Source organism: Vanessa atalanta, chromosome 20 (genome assembly GCF_905147765.1).
Source record: "Vanessa atalanta chromosome 20, ilVanAtal1.2, whole genome shotgun sequence".
NCBI classification, from domain to species: Eukaryota; Metazoa; Arthropoda; class Insecta; order Lepidoptera; family Nymphalidae; genus Vanessa; species Vanessa atalanta.
This window is the reverse complement of record NC_061890.1, coordinates 9,784,495-9,811,072: the sequence shown is the minus strand read 5'-3', so window position 1 is coordinate 9,811,072 and position 26,578 is coordinate 9,784,495. Positions and strand designations below refer to the sequence as shown.

At 32.9% G+C, this 26,578-nt stretch overlaps 2 protein-coding genes across 2 annotated transcripts in view; both read right to left on the bottom strand.

The window, feature by feature from the left end:
• The window catches only part of LOC125071705 (D-xylose transporter), a 57,796-nt gene that overhangs the window by 16,804 nt on the left and 14,414 nt on the right, over positions 1-26,578 (bottom strand). The window lies entirely within an intron of this gene.
• Positions 4,679-8,384, bottom strand: LOC125072131. Its single transcript, XM_047682642.1, has 2 exons — positions 5,575-8,384; positions 4,679-5,522 (listed from the first exon to the last, which is right to left on the bottom strand). Exons 1-2 carry the CDS (start codon positions 8,382-8,384, stop codon positions 4,679-4,681), a joined length of 3,654 nt encoding a protein of 1,217 aa, XP_047538598.1.

Genomic DNA, 26,578 nt, shown 5'->3' with positions numbered 1-26,578 from the left:
AAGCTAGCTTTATATCAAATTGTGGTTTGACAGTGAAAGAGCATCAGATAGACAGAAAGATAGATTTACTTTCGCATTTATAATATTAGTATAGAAGTCATTATATAAGTGAATCATGTAAGTGTCGTTTAAGTACCGTATTGTAATATCATTTGACGATGATTTGAAGTCCTACTGACTTATTTCGGAAGCGGCGGCGTTTCTCAAAAATATGAGCAGGAGTAACTGGGCAGGGAATATATTGCAGAAGTGCGCGGACTAAGGTTCTCTCTATTCCCTCACTCTAGACCTAGTTTCCTAGTCTCTTATTATTGTTTTATTTATTTTGCGGAGACTAGAGTCTCTCTTGAGAAATCGGTCAGAGAATGTCCTCACAATCATGCAGGCTTAATATTAAATTAAAGTCAAATTGAGTCTATTATTTTAATCTGCTTTAATATGTTTAACGAGTACTTAAAATATACGACACTAAACAAAATTAATAGAAGTTTTTTTTTTATAATCATTCATTTTCCATGATGTCAAGTCGGAAGTATTTATTACAATGATATATTATGAATTAAATTCAATTTTTTTTTTCGTAATAATAAAACAAACTCGTTTCGTCTTTGGATACTATTAATTATCGAAGTATTTGCGGGGTTTAGGCGACTGACCTTCAGCAATTAATTTCAATGCCATCGTTGTTTTATATACAACTAATGTTACACAAAGTGGTCTAAATTGGATCATAAGTATTATTGAAAATTCGGAAAGAAAAACGAAAACAGTTATCAATTTACACGTTTTGAATTTTTTTTTCTCTCATTTCAATTTTTTTTTAATCGAACGTGACAAAGAAAAATCGACTTTGAGCCGTTTTGTCTTTGAGTAAATGTAATTAGTACAGATTCTACACACCAATGTTGCGATCACTATTGTGAATCACCTTTATGATAAATAATAGGCCTTACATTTATGAAAATATATTTTTCTGAACAAAATAATTATTATTTACTTTTATATTAATTATAATATATAAGCAATGAAGAATTGCTTCTGTGATTAGGAATAATAGATGAGATTTTTTCATTTTGTATTATATATGATTATTTCGTATCCCGAAATAGACAGTATCTTACATTCGGACCCAGATCAAGACCTGTCACAATTCCATTTCGTTCAATCTATTTAGTTTCGCGTGTCACGTGCACGGACAGATGATGTAAATAAAAAAAATATTTTTATATGTAGTAGTTTTCGGCCACGATTCCGCCCGTGTGTGTGTGGGCGTCCAGTTTTTAGGATTTACTTCTGTATCTCTGGCAATGTGTGTGAAAAAAATTATTATGATCTGTTGAATATTTTAAGATGTCAAATCGTTACAGATAAACAAATCGCAATCATAATATTAGTTAGAATTACGTTACTAAAAAATATATTGTTTAATATCAAGTAAATCAACAAACTTTTTTTTTTTCTCTTTTGCTCATTTTTCGTTTTGTGTTTTATTTCACCTTTGTTGTTGTAGCAAGCAATTGTAATCAATAGTTTTATTGGAATGTAGTATTTGCTTTTAAATTATTTTACATAATCTATGGATGTATATACCTAATTGTATATTTATGTAAGAATGACCAATGTAAAAATCGCTAGCAAACCTAATAAATAAATAAAAAAATCAAAAATAAAAATCAATGTGCTTTATTCAAGTACGTTATTTCAAGTCTGTTGAAACGTCAGTTAACAAATGCATTTAATTTAATGATACCACCGTGAGTTTCCGAAAGTAGATTCTACAGATGAAGAACCGGCATAGCTAGTAACAATTTTACAGTAGTTACTCTTATAAAAAAAAAAAAATTAAGTATCATAATAAAACATATATATTATCCAAATCGTGACTATGTAGACGTATCAAGATGGCGACCATTTGAATGGCAAATCAAACGAAATCAATTGAACGACGCACCATTAAAGGTTCGTTCGAAAACGGACAATTATTCAGCCTTCTTGTCACCAGTGAAGGCATTAAGACGGGGTTATATCTTTTAGTAATATTTTCGTACAATGACAACACCAAACATAAGAAGTATTCAATTACAAACAACACAGAGACATTACATCAAATGAAGTCGATGTAAAAACTTTAACAATTATATAAACGTATTAAATGTTAGAAGTTTTTCTATTAATTAACATATGTTACTAAGTTAAGCATAACGGCTATTTTTGACAAGTTAAGCGTTGCACTGACCCAAATAGAAGTAACAATTTAATCGTCCGTGTGTCCATTGTTCTGTCGTCTGCACGCCACTTATAGCTGACTTGTGTTTTTTTTTTATTTTTAAATCACGATCATACCAGTGTTTTTTTTAAATAACATTATCATAGGCTACTATTTACAAGTCCTGTCGTGTATGAAATTGTGGTATTAGACATTAGTGCATATTCATCTTGCCGCATATTTTTTTTTTATGAGTTAAGTAGGCACAGGCCAACCCCAAGTGGGATGATATATTTATATTTATATTTCTTCTTGGACTGTAATTCCGGTGTTAAACGATGAATTTAATAGAATAGACAAAATTCTATCTGCTGAGTTTCTTTCGCCAGTTTTTATCATGTCTTAGCAGTGACGGCTCCGAACCGGTGGTAGTTTTTACTTTGACTATGAATGTGTTCGTGTGATGCTTGTATATTTAACAGAAGAATTTGAATAAGACTTCCTATGTAAGGAAGAGAAATGAATCTAGGAGCAAATATTGTTATACTGTTTTTATTTTATTTAAGAATTGTATAGGTATATTAATTCAAAGAAGCACTAAATCAATTGACAGTATACGATAAAAGTTAAATATAGACATTCTTGAATTTAATGAGCTGGTACGAGGAAATTTGAGTTTGAAGAATAACTACTTTCTCCATTGTAGTATTATCCAAGTATACATATTTCCGTGATCTTTGTATTACTCGAATACAGTTTTGTCAGTTGTTTTGTAATAAACGATTGTGTCAGTATGATAAATATAATGATATCCGCAATATAATAAACGACATGTACATTAAGAGTTGAATCTATTCATAAGTCATGCGAAATGTCGATACTTAAGATTTGCATTTATTGCGCAACACTACAGTTGAAACCTTGTTTGGAATAGTTATTTTAATTTAGTAACGTTCTAAGTTAACAATAAGTCCGCCATATTGGTTTAGTGATGGAGATCCTGAATTTAAGGCCTGGAATGAACCAATAAAAAGTTCACACGATTTTTAGTGTAAGGAATTTCGATTTTGGCTTTGTCACACTCCTTTGCTTCGGTGAACACGTAAATCCTTTCGTCTGTAGATGTATTATGTAAGAAGAAACTCAAAAGCACATCGCAGAACACGCTCGTGAAATATCAGAATACTATGAGCGACATTTGATTTGTGGCGTATCACCGTAAGTTGGTTGTCAACATTTTACGTGTGTCAAAGTCAAAGCTAAAGTCAAAAATCTTTATTCAATATAGAAGTGTTTGCACTTGCTTATTGATTGTCAAAAATCTACCACCGGTTCGGAATGGGGGCCCCATTGGACCTTAGAGTCTATTGTCATACCACGGAACTCTGTTGATTCTAAAACATCTAATGCTTCCCCGTTTAAACGTACACTCGTTTTGACACATCTTACATTGGGAGTAGTGAATTTAATACATTTAGTCTTTTTACTATTTAACATTAAATTATTAACACTAAACCAATTTACTATTTCAGAGAGAGTATTGTTCACATCGTCATATATTGAAAGACGTCTTTTTGTGTGTGATGCGAAGTTAGGGCATACTTTGCGCGCTATAATATCTATGTGTATAAAGGTTTTTCAAACATACTATATTTTATTAATGAATATCACTGGCTGTTTTCAAGAAATAGAATTTACTCGGTGTTAGTTCTTTGTGTAAGCTTGTCTGGGTGAGTAAGCAAGAATTGGTATTGCTATATTCGGGTTAGAGGGGTGACTGAGACCAGTGTAACTACAGGCACAAGATACATAGCTTCTTAATTTCAAGGTTGGCTACGGAAGGAGTGTTTCATATTTTTTACAGCGATAATGTCTATGGGTGGCGGTGACCACATTTTTAATCAAATTAATACGCAATTCTATATTTAAATGTATATACAATGAAATATCATCAACGATAACTCATATTACGTCGTTATATACCTGAATAAAATTCCGGCAGGCTACTCATGCCAAAAAATAAAACACTTAACAAGTACTATTTAAGCGTCTATTTGCTCGTGAAACGATTCACACAAAAAAAAATATTTTTACATGCCTTATACTAACAACTTAACCAAACCATAGCGCGATTCAAAAAGTCGCATACATCTAACAACGCCATCTAGGCGTCACCGAGGAACTAAATATAATCAACTTATCTAAGGCAAGCCATTTACATTATACAAATAGGTTTATTGGTGTGTATGTTTAATCCGGACATACCGCCCACCAAGGACATAGTGAGAAATGTCCTTCAAACCGCCCACCATGCAACAGTCCGACTGTAACGAATCACTCAACTAATAATTTACTTAGTTACAGGTAAAATTGCTATCTTAGAAGTAGGTCTTTTAATTAAAGAACTTTTGGTACGTATGGTGACGACTCGCGTGATTTTATCGGGTCCCGGATGTTTTTGTTCGACCTTGCCTAGCAACCATCGCGCCGGGGGCAGATCGTCCTCATTAAAACTACATCCCCCACTGATGGTTCTGGGTTCTGATATTCCCATTTATGCCTTTGAAGGATCTGATGAAGGTAATCCTGGGACCATCGACGCCAAAAATCCTGCATCATTCGTTGGTGGAGTTGCCATCTTCGCAAGGTAAACATATTTGCCGACTCATAATTTACTTCCGGAACTACTACGAGTGGTTCCCCCACCAAGAAATGACCAGGAGTCAAAACGACGGCCTCGGTTGGATCCTCTACACGAGACAATGGCCTCGAAGTAAGACATGCCTCTATTTGTGCTAATACGGTAGCCATCTCCTCATACGTCAACGTAGAGTTTCCAACCACTCGTTTGAGGTGGAACTTGGTGGACTTTATTCCTGCCTCCCATAGTCCACCGAAATTCGGAGCGCGAGGAAGAATAAAATTCCACTGTGTTCCATTGGTCGCGAGATACTGTGCCAGTTCAGGTTTAAATTTTGTTTTTTCTTCGCTGAACAGACACAGTAACTCTCGAGCAGCGCCCACAAAATTGGAACCGTTGTCGCTGTATAATTCAGCACACCTACCTCGTCTTGCGACGAACCTTTTAAAAGCGGCTATAAATCCTAGGGTAGAAAGCTCGCTCACAACTTCAAGATGTACAGCTCTGGTCGACATGCAAATGAACAGAGCAATATATCCCTTGTAAGACTTGTTACCCCTACCTTTTGAAATTCTTATATTAATAGGTCCTGCGTAATCGACTCCGCTGACAAGAAAGGGCTTATTCGGTGTCACACGCGCGGAAGGTAACTGCCCCATGAGTTGAGATGTAGACCTGCTCGAGTAACGCGTACATATTACACAACCACACACACCCAATCCAATACTTCGATCTCAAATAGGTAATCATGAGTTGCGGACCTCCGTGCAGGGTTTTTTGGTGAGCATCAGCAATTAAGAGTCCGCTTAAGAAAGATTCTTTAGGTATGAGAATCGGATGTTTCCCGTTAAATGACAGCGAAGACATTTCCAGCCGACCACCTACTCTAATTACACCTTCCGAATCTAAAAATATATTTAATGTCCTTAACTTTTTCTTTTTCTTATCTATTATGCCGTGTTTTTGCAATTCTTCCAACTCTTCCCGGAATCCTTCTTCTTGACATTTTTTAATACAGACCGTTATCGAATCCTCAATTTCCTGTCGCTCCAATGCTTCTGAACTTGGCCTACTACTTAAACCTTTCTTTATCCGTAACCAACGTCGACAATAAGCAACCACACGAACAAGCTTCGAAAATGAAGAAAACCTTTCCCACAATTCTGTGTTAACGACCGCTGTATGAACTTTAATCTGCTCAAGATTTGTAACCAGGTGTTTTGGTTTTGTACAAATAATTACCTTATTTTTTAGAAACTCTGGCCCTTCAAACCATATAACCATTTCTGATAGTTCCACCGGAGAAATACCTCGTGATGCTAAATCCGCCGGATTCTTCTTAGTGGCTACATGGGACCAGTGATGTGTATCCAAAATCTGTAGGATTTCCGAAACTCGGTTAGCGACGAACGTCTTCCACCGGCTTGGGTGATTGTTAAGCCAGGCTAAAACCACCTCACTGTCAGTGAATGCATGTAACTGACTCCTTTCAACTTTCATAACTTCAGCTACCTCAACCATCAACTTCGCCAAAAGTACAGCCCCACAAAGCTCCAGTCTAGGGATAGACACTTGCTTTATGGGAGCTACCTTTGTTTTAGCTGTAACTAATGAGACGTAGACATTTCCCACATCATCTACCACTCGTAGATACACGACAGCCGCATAAGCCACCTTCGAAGCGTCGGAAAATCCGTACAACTCGCGCTGATATTTATTACTAGTGTGTATCCAGCGTGGAATTTTAATATTCTGTAAGGCAGTTAAATTTTTACGGTAAGTAATCCATTCATTTATTAAATTAGTAGGAACTTGCTCATCCCACCCAATACCAGCTAACCAAAGCTTTTGTATGAGTATTTTTGCTGCTATAATGCAAGGAGCTAACCATCCGAGTGGGTCAAATAATCGGGATATATCAGATATAATTCTCCTTTTTGTTACAGGTTCTTCTTGCGGTGCAAGATCTACAGAGTACCGGAAGAAGTCACCACGCGGATCCCAGGTAAGTCCTAAAATCTTAGTTGTATCATCTACCTTAATCCTTAATTCCTCATCTGTATTACCCTTTGCTTTCCATATTTTAGCTAATATTTCCTTAGAATTGCTTTTCCATTTTTGCAGTGAAAACCCTCCTTTCGCTAACACTTCGGTTAACTCTTTATATATTTTATAAGCATCTTCTAGGTTATCCGCCCCGGTCATCACATCATCCATGTAAAAATCATTCAAAATAATTTTAGCAATTACAGGCTTATTCTGACACTCCTTATAGGCTAATTCTTGCATTGACCGCACAGCTAAATATGGAGCACATGCTGTGCCAAAGGTTACGGTAAGTAATTCAAACTCTTGAAGCTCCTTTTCAGGACTGTCTCTCCAAAGAATCCTCTGAAATGGGGTATCTTCCCGATTTACCAGCACTTGGCGGTACATTTTCACCACATCCGCCACCAAACATATTTTATATTGTCTCCAGCGCATAATTGTATGACGTAGTTCGGCTTGCAGTGGCGGCCCAATCAATAAATCATCATTTAATGACTTCCCATTGCTTCCCTTACAGGAGGCATCAAACACTACTCGGACTTTAGTAGTATCCTTATCTTCCCGGACTACTGCGTGGTGTGGTAAGTAAATAGCTGTTTTCTTAAATTTATCCTTATCAATAACTTTTACCATATGATTTAAGTTTAAATACTCCCTTATAACTTGTGTGTAATCCTCTTTTAATTTATTGTTCTTTTGCAATTTAAATTCTAAATTTCTCAATCTTTTTTCAGCTATTTTCCTGAACTCACCACGCATGCAGTCCGGGTTGGCCATACGAAACGGCAGTCTTACGATGAACCGACCGTCTCCATCCCGTTTCGTAGTCTCCTTAAACAATTTCTCACATTTAATTTCATCATCTGTGAGCATTCTTTTTGTTACAGGTGGTTCAGCTTCGAGTTCCCAAAACCGCTTTAGCATATTGTCCACTTCCAGATAAGAATGCATCACAATTGTGTGAGAATGGATATTTGACGTGCTATCTACCTCACAGACACCAGATATTATCCAACCGAAAGCAGTATCCTGCGCCAATAGAGATCCGTTGAGGTTTCTTTTAATGCCTTCCTGAATGATTTGACTGTTTATCTCCGCACCTAATAAGAGATCAATCTTGTTAGGCGTATGATACTCAGGGTCAGCCAGATCATCCAGAGTCAGGTTGTCCCATTCTACCCTAGTTGTCTTCGCAACTGGGAGAAGAGACGTAACCGACTTCAAGACATGTGCATTAACCTTAACTTGGAACCTAGGATCAACTCTTGACCTTAAATTAATTTTTACTGTGGACTTGGAAGTCACACTTTTATCTCCACCTACACCAACTACGGTATTTTTGACCGCAAGCCTTTTTAAACCTAAGTGCTGCACCATAGCCTCGGTAATAAAAGAACCTTGCGACCCCTGATCTAATAAGACCCTAACTGGGAAATAAGTACCGTCTTTCGACTCAGCTTGCACCACAGCTGTAGTTAATAAAACCATTTTAGAACAGTTTCCTGTCGAAAAACAAGACACAAGTTGCTTATCTAAACTTTTTGCTTGCACAGATAATTTATTACTGCTCTCGGCAGTATCCTCCTCAGTTGACCTTCGACTGGTCGACGAGGTTGTTTGATGAATCGCCTCAACTTCAGCACTACCAGAACCAGAATCACCACTGGGATGTAATAAAGAATGATGTCGACGTTTACACACTTGGCATCGGACAATGTTTTTACACCCTTTAGCGGAATGGTTGCTATTTAAACAAATAAAACATAGGTTTTTATCTAACGCGAACTCACGGCGTTTTTCATTACTTTCCTTTCCGAATTTTTTGCACGTGGTTATTTTATGATCGGTTTGTTTTTAACAACGTGAAAAGATTTAGTAAATTTTTTCTCACTGTGATGTACCTTAGAATCGATATTTTCTAGACCTCTAAAACGCCCTATTAAAAAGTTGGAAAATTGTTGAAACGTGGGTAATTCGTCACTTGGATCTGAAGATACCTTTAACTCCCATGCCTTTCGCGTATCTTTATCTAATTTAGCGCTTATAATGTGAATAATCAGGATATCATCAGGATATCAGGATATGTCCTTAAATTTCTTCAACCGTTTTTGTAGTTTGTATTGATTGTATGTATGACTTTTATACGTTTGTATTTCTCCTACAATCAAGACTTTAATGGCAGCATGAGTAAATTAATCATTATATATGTCTTATATATGAAGATTGATATGACATCTCGTGGCATAAATTGAAACGAATTTTAGGTCGAAGTTATTAATATGCCATTATCATCATCATATAATATATGTTTTAAAAATGAGATTGTTACTTTATCATAGAACATACTAAAAGTAGGTTATTTTCTATATTACGTTATTTTTCATTTTTGACGATCTAATTTTTTATCATTACATAGTTTTATACTAAACAAAGTCGCTTACCGCTGTCTGTCCCTATGTATGGTTAGATCTTTAAAATTACACTACCCATTTTGATGCGGTTTTTACTAATAGATAGATTGATTCAAGAAGAAGGTTTATATGTATAATACATGCACAATATAGTAGAAAAACACTGATAATTTTAGAGGTTTCTGAAGTGATGTCGTAAATAAACACATTTTTTGCGCTTACATTGGAAAAGCTGGCCTAACCCTACGATATAGATCAAAATAATGTACTACAGTATTGTACACCTTAAGTTTAGTAGTTAGTTTAGCATCAGCATTGCGAAGTCCGTACGAAGCCGGGACGGGTTGCTAGTTTATTATAATGTCATTTGAAAAAGGAGCAAACTAGACGACTTTATTGTGGTCTTATAATACAAATGCCAAAAGAAATCTATACCGGTAATAACTTTATGTCATAATTTGATGTGAATCATCTTCTATTTTTCTTATAAATGTCAACTTCACTAGCTAATATATAGCAATATATAGTTTTATAAGAATCTCAAGCGAATAGTAGAAATTCGAATACTATTTTTCGCATGTTTTTGTTTAGAAGTCATTAACAATTGTTACAGACAAAAAATATAAATAGTTTTACGCCTGTCACATTTGACAGTTTATTGACATAAAAAAAATGGCCGATAGTTGTGACCTTGACTTGTTCTAAAATGGTAATAAATCGGTGAACGTATCTCAATTTAAATCCTCCGTCGTGGATCATCGCTTCAAAAGGCCGGGAATCGTAATTATTTCTCGATAAACATTAAAAATATACTTCCTTATTACTTCTTTTTTTTTAATTATAATTGATTGCTATAATGAACATTGGTCTGAACCGGTTTGTGTTTATATAATAATAATGTATGATGTAATTGACGGATTTATATGAGTTTAAAAGTAATAAGCTATAAATATAAACAGAGGTATTACAAAAATATCGATGACAGACAATAAAAGAATTTCTTTAAATGCTTCAATGCTATTCAGTAGCAGTGCCATGCCTTATCTTTTTTTCTTTATTTACTAGGTTTGATAGCTTTCTCCAAGCACAATAGGTGTATTAATCCAAATAAATAACTTTAACATTGGATTGACGCGATATCGTTGGTCAAAAATTTTAAATATATATTCTGTAAAGGCGTAAGGATGTCGGCGCGGTTGTTATCGAAACTTTTGGAGTTAAAATAAAGTACACTTAAATAGTTAAGCGGAATATTGTTGTATTATAAATTAAGTTATATTCATTAGGAACTGTTTATAGAACATATTTTTTTAATAATAAATACGTATTTATTTATTATTACTCCTTCGAATGGAATACGTTGTAGGTTATTGGATATTGAAATGTCACACGACACGCGCAGATTCCCTCGCTTGTTTTCTTTTATTGCTTACTGTATATATTATGAGATGAAATATTAAGAAAAAATAAGCAGGCGAAAACATAGTGAAGCTAGTTCGTATTTAACCCACGATCTCAGTTTATGATCTACATATAACTATCCTTTATCAGAGTTTGTTTGATTGATTACTTCAAAATAAATACAAATATAAACAAGATATTACAATGTGTTAATATACCTAATATGTTAATTTTATTTTATTGCACATCTCAATCGCCAAGCGCCGTGATTGTGCTTTATAATTTTACTTGTTATTTTATTTTACTGAATTTGAGTTTTTTAAAGTTAATAGTAATTACTGGCCTTCTAAATGTTAAATCTTTTATTTAGCACAATAATACTTAAGTTCGATAAGTATTAATTGAATGGTTGAATTCGTTTTTGTGTCTGTTCAGCTAACTTCTTAAATCTGTCAAAACTTAAATCAAAATCTATTGTAACTGCAATTATATCAACCGTGACACACGTACCATAAGCAATACAGAAGAATTGGATCATCTTATTGTTTTTTTTTTAAGCACAGATTATGATAGCCTCCGTTTTGTAAAGATTTTTTTTTTTTTTATATAAAAAGTATAAAGCCTTCTTAGGCATGAATAAATTTAAATTAAAGTCATATAACAATAACTTAATGCACTGTTGACTTAATCGGGTTACTTTTTTTTTGTTTTTCCAATAAAAACGTTGTACTTCGCTGGTCAAGAGTTAAAGGTTACTGGCAACCTTGACATTGCTTCAGAATTTCAATGTCATTGGTAAGTCATTGTTAATGTAGATCGTGACTATTGTTTTATCGACATGCAATAGTCGTATATACATTCGTAATACATTGAACTGGAGGAATTTAATTAAGATGCATCTGTTATTATTTTTGCTACTAGTAAAGATTTATTATATTTTAGTAGTACAGCTTAACAAAGGTTGGAAGCCCAATAGCTTTGTCTATAGTCTATTTGATAATATTTTATATATATGCTGGAAATTATGATTACTAAGAGACAGGTGAAACGTGATCAATGGCTTCGATAAATTTGGGGGCCCCACAGGGATCAATACTTGGTCCATTTATGTTCGTCGTTTACGTAAATGACTTCTCAGCACATATTGCAACAAACACGAGACATTGGATATCAAAGATTTTCTGTTGTTAAATAACGTTTTTTTTAAACCATCTGGATAGTACAACTCGTTCTACAGATATTATTTTGCTAAATAGTATTTAACTTTAGATATAAAGTTGTTTCTCAATCATCAGGAGATGATTAAAAATGGTAGACCAGTGTATTGAATGCTTAACATTTTTAATTTTGATTATTATTAATTACATTGTTTTTTCATGAATCATTCTGGCAAGACATAAATCAACACAGGCTATGGATGTGATAATATATCACGATTATTATAATTCAATTAATTGTAATATTTATTATTATGTAACATCTTAAATTGATGGTATATTAATGGTTTAAATAAGTGTTTATATTCTTCACAGTATCGTTGTCTATGGACCGTAATAATCAGGTGGAAAATGAGCTATTTTCAATCAAAACAGTATCGTTCATTCATATTATTGATGCCTTCTACGATTGTATGAAACAATTTATTCTTGTGAAATTATTATATATTATGTGTATGTTTAAATATAGTTTATAACTACGTATTTAATGTTATATACTATGCTATATAGTTAAAGGTATGCATAGCACTATAAATATTCTAGTCCGGCTGTGTATCCGGCCGGCAGTAGTTAATTGTTGTGATATGAATTTTTATATATTTTAACTTGCTATGTACTATATATGTATTCCATATTACTTAGAATACTAGCTGATTAATTATTACATACATGAACATGGATTTATCAAGAACATTTGCTATGCATGGAATGATGTAAGGAATTGTTAATATTTTTTACAGCGCTGATGTCTATGGACGGTGCTCATTAGCTATTAAATTTAACTAAACTAACAATAAAAATTACAGTCTGTAATCCCGCTGTTGGACTAAGGCGTTCATTTTTGATGAGAAAGTTTTCAGCACGCTGCCCCAATGCGGGTTTGTGGATACACAATTTGTAGCCGAGCATGAGAAGAATAATAAACACAAATCAAACACATGATAATCACTGAATTATCATGTGTTTAATTTGTGTTTATTGACCTGTAATCATTGGTTAAGATTCAAGTCTTCTATCTTGGCTCTGAATAGGTAGATACTATTTTGAAAATACACGTATAAATACATCATTCGTTTGTAAGTTTGGTTTTTCAATGAATTCACTTATTTATCTGGTATAAGCCGTAATTACAAAATTCTATATTGACAATATTGTTTCGAGTAAAACCACTGACTGAGCTTAAAAATACTATATTAAAATATGGCTAATTAGCCTTAAGAATTATTGAGGTATTTTACAACGGGGTCAAAGGGTCGAGGATATTTAGTATATATGTACAATAGCGCAGAAAATAATAATAATAATTAATAATACTGGCATATAATTGGCTACTTGAATGTTCCGCACTTGCACTTAACCTAGCGCACTACCTAAGTGAATCTACATGCAAGGCTTCAATACGAGTTCTAGTGAATATCAGATGTAAAGGTAAGACAATTTTTTTTTATTGGTGACATACTTAACATTTTAAAATCATTTGTAAAATGTAATATATTTTTTAAATATTAATTTATTGCCTTTTATGTGGCATCATTAGAATTTCGAAAAAATCGAAAAACATCAGGGATAATGACATCAATATCATATTATGATATTGATATCATTTGATATCATATCGATTAAAATATTATTATCGATTTAAGATTATTCGATGGGCAGATTTGGGTTCATAAAATAATTTTAAATATACATATACCTAGTAGTTACATAGTATTTTAATATATTTACTGCCGAATGAATAATACGATCTAAATAAGAATGGGAACGTCAATGACCTTGACCCGCCAAGAATCAATTGGCAAACTACGGTTTGCAAAAAAATAAATTAAATGTAGTAGTTTCTAAAACAATTTGTTTTACCTGAAACAGTTTTGAATTTAAAACAGAAATCGCTAAAATTTTGCTGTATAATTATATAGATTTGTATTAGAATTTTAATTTAACAAACATAATCCATAGAGCGACGTTTTTATGTTAAACTTTAATAAGCTTCTTAATAATATGCATCTTTTGAAGTGTTTTATTATAAAATATTTTGACAAGGACAATTAAAGAGGTATTTTGTGCTATATTATTTAATATTTAAATATTACTGTTAATAATGTGATATTGCTATTTTGAAGATTGTAAATAATATTAATAAACATTTTAAATATATATACATGTTATTTTAGTCAGTCCTGATTGGCCAATGGATAGCGAACGCATATCTACATTTATATATTAAGCTACTAATTTACATGGGCATATATTATTGTTCTTTTAAATGAAATATAAGTGCTTTTAAATGAAAAAAAAACAGATTATCAGGAGCAAACATAGACAGACAGACAATTTTTTTTTTAATTGTGTTGATATTATATTATAGTATATGTGTATATTTTGTAAGACGACTGCAACTTTACAAATTTACCCAATTTATGCAAGATTTATTTTGATAGAAAACATATTTCCAGTTTAACAACTTTTCGGCCAAAGCGGAAAAGTCGTTAAGCTGGAAATATGTTTTTCAATATACAAAGACTAGGTATCTGCTCGAGGTATTACAATTCAGAATTACACAAGTAAAGATTTAATAGTTATTTTTGAAATGGAAACCTGATACGAACGCAACGAAAACTCTACGAATTTTTAAGTACCTATCCAACACTATTCCGATGCAAATTCGACTATTCTTAACAAAATTAACTTTAGCTGATACCTAACTTCTGACAGTTTATAACAGTTACGATACGTTCTCAATCCAACTTCGATCGAATTGCAACTGGATCAACTGGCAACGATTACGTTTCAATTAGATTTCGGTTAAAGTGCTTTGATTAGGATCTGTAATTTCTTCTATCATGACTCCGGGTTGCTACAGATCATCTATTGAATGAAATCTTCAACTGGTCCTACTTTATTGGCGATTTTAAACCAGAAATCTGTGATTTTATAATTGAAATATTTTTTTTTTTAAGATTAGCTGAATGTCATTTGTTTGACATTATCTGACCTTGTGCGTAAATTAAACAAGAATTCAAACATTAAAATTAAATAAAAGGCACGTGTCGTTTTTATGTAACAAATAATTACTTCCTATACATTTAGACGATTGTCGATAAATTACTAACAAGTCGTTATTGTCTCACTTCTGGGCAAAGGCACACAAGGCTTCGACATTAAGGGTCGATGGATTTTTATCAATGTATAACATCTTTCCCCTCGCTTTACTGTAATCTGTCGTAATGATTTCGTGAATAGGGATAAAAGTTTATAACAGGAAGACGGCGAAGTGCGCCCTGTTTGATTTGACGGTGCTAGAGTTGGCCATTAGAATACCAACCCATTTTCAGAAGACATATAATGCTAACATTGATTTTAACCAGGATGAGATGTCAGATTTTATACTTCAGATGCTACTACGTCAAGATCCATTTTTTATTCAGGCAATAGAATATGAGTACTATCGTCCAAAGCTATTTACGCTATCAGAAATTTCCACCATTGACTCCAATGCGCTACCAAGCATAAGAACTAAGCCTGTATGTTGTGTCTGTAGCTACACTGGCTCACGAACCCTTTAAGCCGGAACACCGGTAGAAAATATAATCGGTGATAATGAGACAGGTATCCCCAGGATTATTCTCTTAACCAAACATAAAGAGATGAAAATTAAACACACGAGAGATCGCATGATTAATTTCGCTTAAGATCTTCCAGGTCTATTTACTGTGCCACGTCGGCTCATTTAATCTCTTAGTGTAACATTAACTAGTATTTATAAATAGAAGTATCTCTTTACTGATTTGTTCGCATGGAAAAATGTGTACAATGGAGTGCTTTACGTCAGCAAGCATTGGACTGCTTTAGTTTTTATTCATTTTCGGAACAATAACATGAACCGGGATGACTCTTTGAATAGAAATAACTTAAATGAAGTCCCCGAGTTCATGAATGAGCTGAGATGTTTATAATATTTGATTTTAATGAATGTATTTTGTTTGGTAAAAATAATTAACCACTAACTCATAATAATGTTATATCATTACCTATGATGCATCAAAGATACGCAGAAGAAATGTTTGCCCGAACAATACTTTCGCTTATAAGATTTGATCAAGGAATATGTTACAAATGTCATATTGGTAGAATACTTTAACAATTGGTTAATAAAAAAACAAGTCAGTTTGTTGTGTTGTTCAGCTAAGAATATTGTACATGATCAATGAGCATACCAAAATCAACTGTTATGGAAAATTAATCATCAACAGAGTATGAAGTAGTAGAGATTGCAGTTGATGCCAACAGACTATCCGACGTTGCCAAGTGAAATTTGTTACATGCTTAGTTAAATTATTATTCGGCAAAATAAAAGAACGGTTTCAAAAGATTTTCGTTCTTGAGAATCATTTATAATGCATGTTATACTCAAAAGCGAAGGACAATAACACGTTTCGAAATTAATTTCGAAATGTTTAAATTCGACAATCTACAGTGGAGCATGGTTTTAGCTGTGATATTTCCTCATCAGGATAATCTGATTAATTCATCTAGTGTGACATTTATGTATATGGTGTTTATATATAACTGTTCAGAACTACGAAAGGTCAAGGTTGAGTGGTCAGTCACTATATAAACAAATACTAATGTTTTTATTGTAGTGTTCCAATTTAAAGAGGTCAGCGAAATTAGAGCATAAGACTCTCCTTGCGTAATGTATTCTGTAAGAAGTACCAGTGTATATATGCTTCTTGACTTCCAGGCAGGAGACATAACGTACATATATAATTGTATTCAACTAACATGACTGTATTTTTGGATATTGAAAAAGAGTAACTACTGAGTTTCTTACCGGTTCTTCTCGGTAGAGTCTACATTCTGAACCGGTGGTAGCTTTACTTTAAAAAAACTTGCTTGTAAAAGCCTACTTGAATAAAGTATATTTTGATTTTGATGTTGGCCACGCACTATCAGATAGAATATTCTGCCCTACTAAACCACATAAAAAAAAAATAAACAAACTAATTATAAAAACTTAATGATATCTCATTTAAGGAGAAAAAATATCGTTTCTATTTGATAGAATGCGTAAAATTATTTTTTAATTAAATTGAAACAAGGGCGTTCTAATATTTTATGACAAATATGGTTATAAACACGGAAATGGTTCATGTCACCTTGGATGTTATTAGTTTCGCCATAACAGCTTAGATCATTTGCATAAACTCAATTTTGAAGGCAATATCAAAGATCCGTTAAATCGCGGTCGTATTATTCACGTCAATTAAGTTTAATAACAATTTAATATAAACGAGCTTTTCCAGTGAATTTGCTAACCTTCACTTAAGTGTACCACAATATTAGCTGGAAATATCAGTTAAATGAACTTAAAATTATCAAAAAGTTTCTATAGCGTTAAGTTTTTATTTAATTGAAACAATTTGTTCTAATTTATTTAAACTAATATTAGGAACTTGAATTTAGTGTACTAACTCAGTTATATTTATAAAAATAATGTATGTATGTATTGACATACATCGTTATTGTTAAGGTCAAGCGGAGAGGAGATATTGCGTAGCATTTTTACAGATTTTCCAAGGAGAAATTGCTTAATTTTTTTTTGAGTAAAAAGCTTTTTCTTATCGAAGATAATCACTCATTTTTATTTATGTAATTATTTGTATATAATATTTTTCTATTCTGAACTAATAATTATTTTTATAAGGTGTGTATACACGGTAATGGATAACTAAACTAACAGTTACCCATTTGTGACCGAGACCTTCGTGTCACGACGTACAAATGTATTTTAAAGGAAATCAGCATTGCACTAACATACTTGAATGATTTTTGGATAAAAAATTATTAAATTGTAAATAAGCATAAACGATTTTTCGTAAGCGTTCGATAACGCATATCAAGTCTACGAATCGTTCATCTGATTGAAACTTTTTATAGTATTTGTTGGCGGGAGCCAAAACTAAAGGTATGTACCTAGTGTAGTATAATCAAAATTTAATGGATAGTTTTGATAGTTGTTAATTGGAATTTAAATGGGGCATTATTTGGTTTTATATGTACACAAACAAACAATAAATCTTTATAAAATATAATCAATGTATCAGTATACGCTTTTTCCTTGAAGTCTTACCATTTCAGTCATGATCTCTTTTCAATGGGGATTAAACATCTGCTTAGGAGATATATTGTACATGCAAACGCAGGTGTCAAGTACACCTGTGTCCTTCTTCGTTCTTATAAGCCAACCTTTTCAAGTACTCCTAGTAATTTCTATATAGTAGTAGTCAGTTGGAAGTTGGAGTTGTAAAGTACTTGGAAGCCCGGTCTCTTTGTGGGAGTCCGTCTGGGTAGGTACTACCAACTCATTATAATTATATTCTATTGCCAAGCAGCAATTATGGTTAAGTTTCGGCTTCAAGGGAGCCAGTGTAACTACAGGCATAAGGAACATAAGATCTTAGTTACGTGGTTGGTGGTGAAGTGGCGGAGCAAGGAATGGTTACTATTTCTTATAACGCCAATGTCTTCGAGCGGTAGTGAGTTAACCAATGATATATATACAAAAAAAAATTGGCGTAGTATGTATACAGTATACATAATGCTTTATTAAATTTTACTCCGGGAAACGTTGTTTGTTTACTAAATAGCTATTGAGATTCAATTTTGTTGTAATCATCTTAAGTGCATCTTACTGATGACACGCTTCTCTGAAAGATATACTGCAGAAATTACCTATGTTATGAAATTAGCAAAATAAACTTGATTTTGATTGTCCGAACGAAATAGTTCAACAAACAACAACAGCAGAAACACAGATTTATATATTTCTAAGTTAAAGAATGAACGTTAAAGAACGAACTTTTATACTCATCCATTTAACCTCTTTAGGAGATGAATTTTCAAAAATCCTCTCTTAGTTCTTACCTATATTCCATGAGGGATTCCCGTGCAAAGTGTAATCCTATTAGACCAATCAGTTTAGAGTATCCGTAATATATCAGTTATTTATTAAGTAGATTATTTATCTTTGCTTTTTTTATTTTAAGTAAAAGTAAAGGCAAAGGACTTTTGAAAGTGACCGTCATTTTTTTTTTGTTTTTATTGCCGTCAACTCTGACCTTGGTACCACGATGTACTATTTACATTTCGTGATTACAAAACAATTACTTTATTTTACGGTAGAATAAACCTCGGGCTATGTATAGCGGGAAATGGCTTCGGGGAAATTCGCTATGGCTCGTAATCATGTTAGGAGTTGCGAGAGTGATGTTAAGGTTCTATGAATACGTTTTTTATAGTTTTAAGCAAAAATCCAAACGGTTTCCGACATAAACCCATAAGTCTATCGATTGAAGAAATATTATCCATTCCTTACGTAGCTAATGCACCACCACCCTTGGGAGCCAAGATTTTGTCCCTTGTGCCTTTATTTACACTGGTTCACGTACTCTTCAAACCGGTACAGAACAATACTATGTATAGTTAATAGTGGTAGAAAATTTAGGGACCGGTTGGTACCTCCCACATGGACAGAACCCCATCGCCTGTAAATAAGTAAGATTCGGTCGTAAAAATACATCGATAGATCGAAAACTAGGACTACATTATCGTCTAAGCGTAATGAAGTTGTCTTAATCGATTTTTACCATGGCGGCTAATCTCGCGAGAGATTAGCCAACTACGTAAGACGCATTATAGTACACTAGTGAGCGAATACAAGCGCATCTTCTATTCCACTGCTCTAATTTTATCAGACGGGATGGCCAATCCGACACAATTGGAAAGGTTTCACAAGCAGGACTTCTTTACGTGCTTTTTAAAGGGCCTGTATTATAATAAGTTAGTGCCCTATCTGTAATGATACAGTCTGTATGTACATTAGTGAATGTGAAGAATCGAGCAGTATAGTGTAAGAATATATGACAAGACTGCAGGCGAATGCACAATATCGAATCATAGACATTACAGGCAGCCCTAAGGGACTGTAGGCACTATCACACTCTAGTCTAGATTTGATGTTTCTATTGGGAATTCCTCGAGAAATTGTTTTTTTTTTATCCTATCCGAGGTCTGAAACACTTGGAGTTGAATCTTTTATTAATCTCTTCTTATGTTTTGGTGCTTGCCTGGATATAAATCTGCGATTTTCGGTTAACACATGGATTGTGTTCACTGAACCATTTCGATACGTAAAAAAATTAAGAGAATAATATTTATAAATAACTAATTAGTAAAACAATATAATTGTACACTAATAATCATATTTGTAACTCTAATAATCATATTAATCCTTGTTAAATGATCATTTATATTAAAACAAGAGGCATCCTTATCTTGAATTGGCACTATCTGTGTGACGTAATGTGTCTGTATAAAACGTAAAGTAATTTGAACTTGAAACGTTAAATTAACAAGTAAAACTATTCAGTTGGGTAACAAGAAATAAGTTTATTTCATATCATATCACTAATAACGAGGTACAGTGTCGAAAACTAGCGAGCATAAAAATACCTATGAAAGATAAATCATAATAAAAAAAAACCTGCATTTAAAACTTTATAATTTGACTAAATTAACCTTTAATAAAAATATATTAATTATTTTGAGTGTTCTGAAGAAAATTAATTCATTTATGAAATTAAACAATCATAAACTAAGCTAAGTAAAAAACCTGCAGTAAAATCGTAAATAAATAAACTTATGTACATATGCCAAAACGTACAACTGGATACCTAAGTATGGTAAAGAAGTGTTTTTTAATAAAATATCATCGCTTAATCCTGAGCCAATAACCCTCACTGAATATATCTAATTCTATCAGAACTTTTTCTTGTTACCAAATATTTTTCAGATTTTTAGATAAGCAAAGGTACCATTTTGCTCACATTATTGTTTTATTTTTATGTGGTAGGTGGCAAAACAGCAGGCTCATCTGATGGAAAGTGATTACCACCGCCCATATACATCTGCAACAACGGGGGGCTTTCAGGTGCGTTGCCGGCCTTTAAGGAAGGAGTACGCTCTTTTCTTGAAGGTTCCCAAGCCGTATCGGTACATTAATTGGCACTAGTGAAGTTTAAATTACTTCTTACTTCGACAACGGTGTAACACTGTTATTGCCACGCTTAGCCTTCAAAGAAGAACTCAGAAATAATAATAATTAAGTTCGGCAATAGGCGTGATACGAGGCATATTGTCATAGACATAATTAACATATTTTTAATTCTGACTCCTTTACTTTTGCAGAACTGAGCGATGTTTTAAAAAGTTCAAATGTCAGATATGGCTTCACATGTTTTTTTTGTTTTGTTATTATATTGTTAGGCATATGGACCAAGTGATGGTAAGTAGTCATCACCGCCTATAGACATTGGCGAAGTGGGAAATATGAACTTCTTATTACATCGCCAATGCGCCACCAACTTTGGGAACTAATATGTAATGTCACTTGTGGTTATAGTTACACTGGCTCACTCATACTTCAAGCTGGAACATAATAACACTAATTATTGTTGGGCAACAGAATATCTGATGAGTTGATGCCACCTGACCAGACGAGTTTGCGCAAAGACGAAGTAAATATAGTTGAAACTTTAAGGATACCTGCGAAGCTACTGGACATTATATTTCCATTCAAATTAGGATTAATCGTGGCCTCGTAGTATTGTTTGTATTGACACAGATATTAAATAGGCACATAATATTGTATTATCATAATGCTTTCCTCGTATTAAAACAAGGGCATTTCAAAATGGGACAGGAACTTGTTTAGCCTCGATACGAGACATAACAGGCAGTTTAAAGGTTAAATTCAGGAGGTGACAATAAAACTGTGATTATACGTTATCATAACGCTAAATGTAATGATTCGAGTACATTCTAAACTAACCTTGTTCACTTGGTTATTATATTTTTTAGTATATTTACATAAGTACGTATAAGATTCGATTGAAATTCGGATAGTGAAATTGGTAGATCTTTAAATCTGGCTTTGTGCAGGCCCGTTTGGAAGGCTAGTAGAGATATTCTGAAAGAAGAAACTCGAAACTCCTCCAGTAGAGAGCGAGAAATATCAGCATGTGATGCGACATTCACCGTAATAATTATAAAATTTATAGGATATATGTACAAAATGGAGTATCCCAATAATTCGGTTGTCAACATTCCACAATACGAAGTGAATTATTACGGAATAGCACTGCAGTGCTGCTGTGTTTTGGCTTGATGAGTGAATCAGTCAGTGTAATTGAGATAGATAGATAGAGATACCTAAAGAAGCGGCAACTCCAGCCACCCAGGTAATAAAATCGGTATATTTTTAATGATACTGTATATCATTCCAATACAGCCCCGAGCTTTCTTTTGTCATTTTATTACCTAGTTGTATCTTCGGATTCATATTTGTCATTATGTTCATCCCGTTTACACTTATATTTAGTCTCAATATTTCAAAGGCTTGCACATCTCGCGATGTAAAGTTGTCGACAAATATTTGTAGGATGTTGTAATTTTTCTAATTTGGTATCTCTTTTAAAGAATTGTAAACCGTTACAAACAAACTATAAAATTTTATTGGTTAATGCCATATAATTTGCTAGTTGAAAAATAAAAATCAGTAACGTCTGAATTATCTTAACAAATTGTTTTAAATAACATTTAAATACGTCAAAAAAATTCATACAAAATTATCAAGACGCTCAAATTATAAAAATTACAGTTGCAATTTGCAGGTTTGATAGAAGTCGCCTTTCGAGAGGAGTTTAGGATACGAGCTTAGGATTTTAGGATAGGATTTTAGGATTGATATTGCACTTAGTAACGCCAAAGTCTAAGCGATAAATTAATAAATTTAGAAATTATTTTTTACAAAAATAATACAAATGAACACATCCAACTCATTTGACTTCAAAATTCGTTACATTTTTTTTATATCAGATGGTAACTAGGACGAAGATGAATTTAGGTCAAAGCTAAACGATGGATAAATTATAATTTCTTTATTTTTTATAAGGAAGGTATGTTGAAAATAGGTCGCTAGATTTCCTCGCGTCAAACTGATGTAAATTGAACAAGCTTCCTTTTCTAAAGATTAATTTACACGAGGAAATTGTGCTGGAATTTATACAATATCAATATTTAAAGTAAATCTTAACTTCTGAATTTTGATTCTGTTAGATTTTCCACTGGATAAATAAGATGATGATGAAGACAAATGATAATTTTAAAACAAGAAGTCGCGGACTCGGATCTGTCTTTTTTTTGTAAGTATGAAAACCAGTGTAATTTGTTTACTAATACCAGGAGCACATACGCTCACAGAAGTTAATTATTTTTTATGTAAATTATCTATGGCCGCGCCTCCGGGTAAAGATCATGCGTCGTTTTTTTATGTTTTTCAATATTATTGTTGGTTTTATTTAATTTTAAATTATTCGATTTTTCATACTTGGCGTTACGGCATTTTTATTTATATAACTAATGTCACGCCTCCGTTAATATCGGTAAGTTACATAAAAGTAGATTAGTAGAGTATAACGAAAATTCGACTAATTTGTAATACCAGGAGCTCAGTCGTTTACAGGAGTTCATTTACTTATTCTACATATTTAAGTAATATAACGCCTCCATCAAATCGGTTAATTTTATAATGTAGGTCAACAATACTTTCAAAGACCAAGGGTAATATTATTTATAGTACTATTTTATATGCATGTGAATAATTAAATAAATTATGTTTAATTATACATTTGTTTATCATCAGAGCTTACTATAAAAATGTCAGACTCGAGTTAAACAAAACATTTAAAATCCGTTGAAGTTAGTATTATGTCAGTTGTTTAATATCGGAATAATTAACTACTTAATTTATTGGTAGGGTTGGCAGTGCTATTTGGTAAAACGCTGAATATTTCCTTATGGTGTTACGCTATTATAATACGTATATTCTTTTATTTTTTAATTATAATTGTCGCTCGCTGATTGGTCAAAATTTATTTGACAATAATAAGATATCTCGGTCGTAAAAATAGGACTCAGCTGGACGGTACGTTGTTATTTTTAAATTAAAAATACCCAAATGGATGTCAGTTTGATATAATATTCATTGTCATTGGCACTTATACGTATATAAGAGTAAATTATGAATGTTTTATTTTGTTTAATATTATTCTTTGAAAAATATTTTGTAACACATATTATTACGAGTATCTATAAATTATAGCTTTGTATGCGCCTCCTTTTTATATAATATGAAGGCATACAGACAAATAGACCAGCTGATGGTAAATGGTCATCATCGCCCATAAGGGTGTAAGAAATATTAACCATTCCTTACGTCCCCAATGCGCCACCAACCTTGGGAACTAAGATTTTATGTCCCTTGTGCTGCAGTTACATAGGCTCACCCAAACCGGAATATAACTATATATAATACTAAGTGTTGATGTTTGCTGTGCTGCTGTAGGTATCTAGTGAGTGGGAAATATACATAAAAAGTGGTACAGTTTTTCTGTTAACATATTAATATATAGACAAAATGAATGTCGATTACCACCTTATATTCCCGAACGTATCCTGCGGTGAGTATCGACTTTGTAATTACAGAACAGCTCTATTTTTCAGTGAACTTGACGAAATACATTCGATAAATTCACGTCACGTTATAAAAATATATCAATGAATACAATAAAAAAAACACCCCATACATACATATACTAAGACCTCCTCTAAATTTGAACTCTTGTGTTAGTGTACTCACTTGTGTTTAGTTACCTATACATTTTTTTTTAATTATTTATGTTTTGTGATAAGTGACAATAAAAAATAAATCCTAACATGTACTTGTATGGGTTGCCAATGATATAGAATTTTTGGCCATCTTTGCTCGTTGGCAAATATGTGAATAATTACTCGATATAACATTATTTTAAAATGAAATTAAACATAACGACAAACCCCTAAATCAATCTCATATTATTACTAGGGTTGTTCTGCCAAAATCTGAAGTAAACAACCCATGCTTTATATGCAGGATCGAATACGTAATCCATAAACCATTAAGTAAACCCCCATTCCACTGATCAGATATTAATCCATTATGTATTAGAATAGCGCGTAATACACTTAAGTGCCTTGTTAGCGTGTTTAGAAGATAAACAAACAATGTGTATAATATCAAAACTCGTACACAGACAACCACACGTGTCAGAGAACTGGGCCAAGGTCGGCGCGATGAATCTGCAATCGATACACTCTCTGATGTTACATTACTCTATATGTCTAAATTGTTGATTTCATGAGATCGATTTAAATGTATAATTTATTGGGGTTTCGCTTAAATTGACTGTATTGATGTACGACGAAGATTGTTGAAGATGTCAAAAAAATTTTACCGAATGTAAACCAATTGAGTTATATGTGAATACGATATAAAACTTTTATGAAGATAGTAATATTAGAAATGCGAAAGTAACTGTCTGCTTATTACTTCATCATAACAATAAACAGTAATTAATTTAATTTGGATTCTGATTAAATAAAATAAAAAAAATAATGACAAGAAGTCGCGAAGAATAGTTATAGTGTGAAGTAGACGAACGTTAGGAATACTAATTTCCGATCGCAATTGTTATTCTAATTTTAAAAGATAGTATTCTCGGTAGGATCCGGCCGAAACGGTACAGCTTATACTTTATTATTCTCTCTGCGTCATTGAGATTTTTTTTTTTAAATTAATTGAGTAACGATTTTTTTGTTTTCAAATAAAACCAATGAAGGTTTCCGCAGGTGTGTATTTATCACTAGGTGTGTTCCATAGTTTTATCGACATTCGAATTTCGAAAAAATTTCAATTTGTTTTTTTTTTTTTATTACAGGCGAACAGGCTACTTGGTCACCACTGACATAGATATTGGAATATAAGAAATTTAAACTATTTCTTACATTACTAATGAGCCACCGACCTTCGGAACTATAATGTTTTGTCCCTTGTGCCTGTAGTTACATTCGTATAGTGCCTTGCTTAACGATATTTTGGACACTTACTTGTTTACATTTTTTAAATATTTACTCGTTTTGAATTACCCGGACCAACAGCCGGACAAAACCAGTATGTTTGTGTGTATAAACTACGATTATAGTGCGCCAGCCTCTTCGAGAAATATTTCGTAACATTAATGTCCAAATCAATATCGAGGTGATATTAATTTATCATATGCGTAACTTTCGGGACTTGATGTCTAATATAAATTTACTTTACTATTCTACTAGGTATTCGATTATTCCTAAGTCCCAATTTGTGGGTCATTTTCAAACGAAATGTGGTATATTTCATTTAACTTTATCTACTTTTCCTGCCTCGTAATCCCTGGAGTTCGTTTCATCTATTTTTCAAATTTAGAATGTGTAAATTCTATGTCATTTTCTAAGATTAATTAAATACGGTTGGTGATTGCTCAATGCGAATTCCATCGACTTTACGATATTTCGATTGGTCATTTTGAATTTGGAACACCATTCAAAAATTCAAATCTTTTAACCTCTAGTCTTTTCTAATTTCAAAATAAAACCAAAGCCATTGCCATATTATTTTGGATATCTATGTTTGATTTGACGATTTTTTATCTTCCAAAATTCTTTTGAACATCTGCAA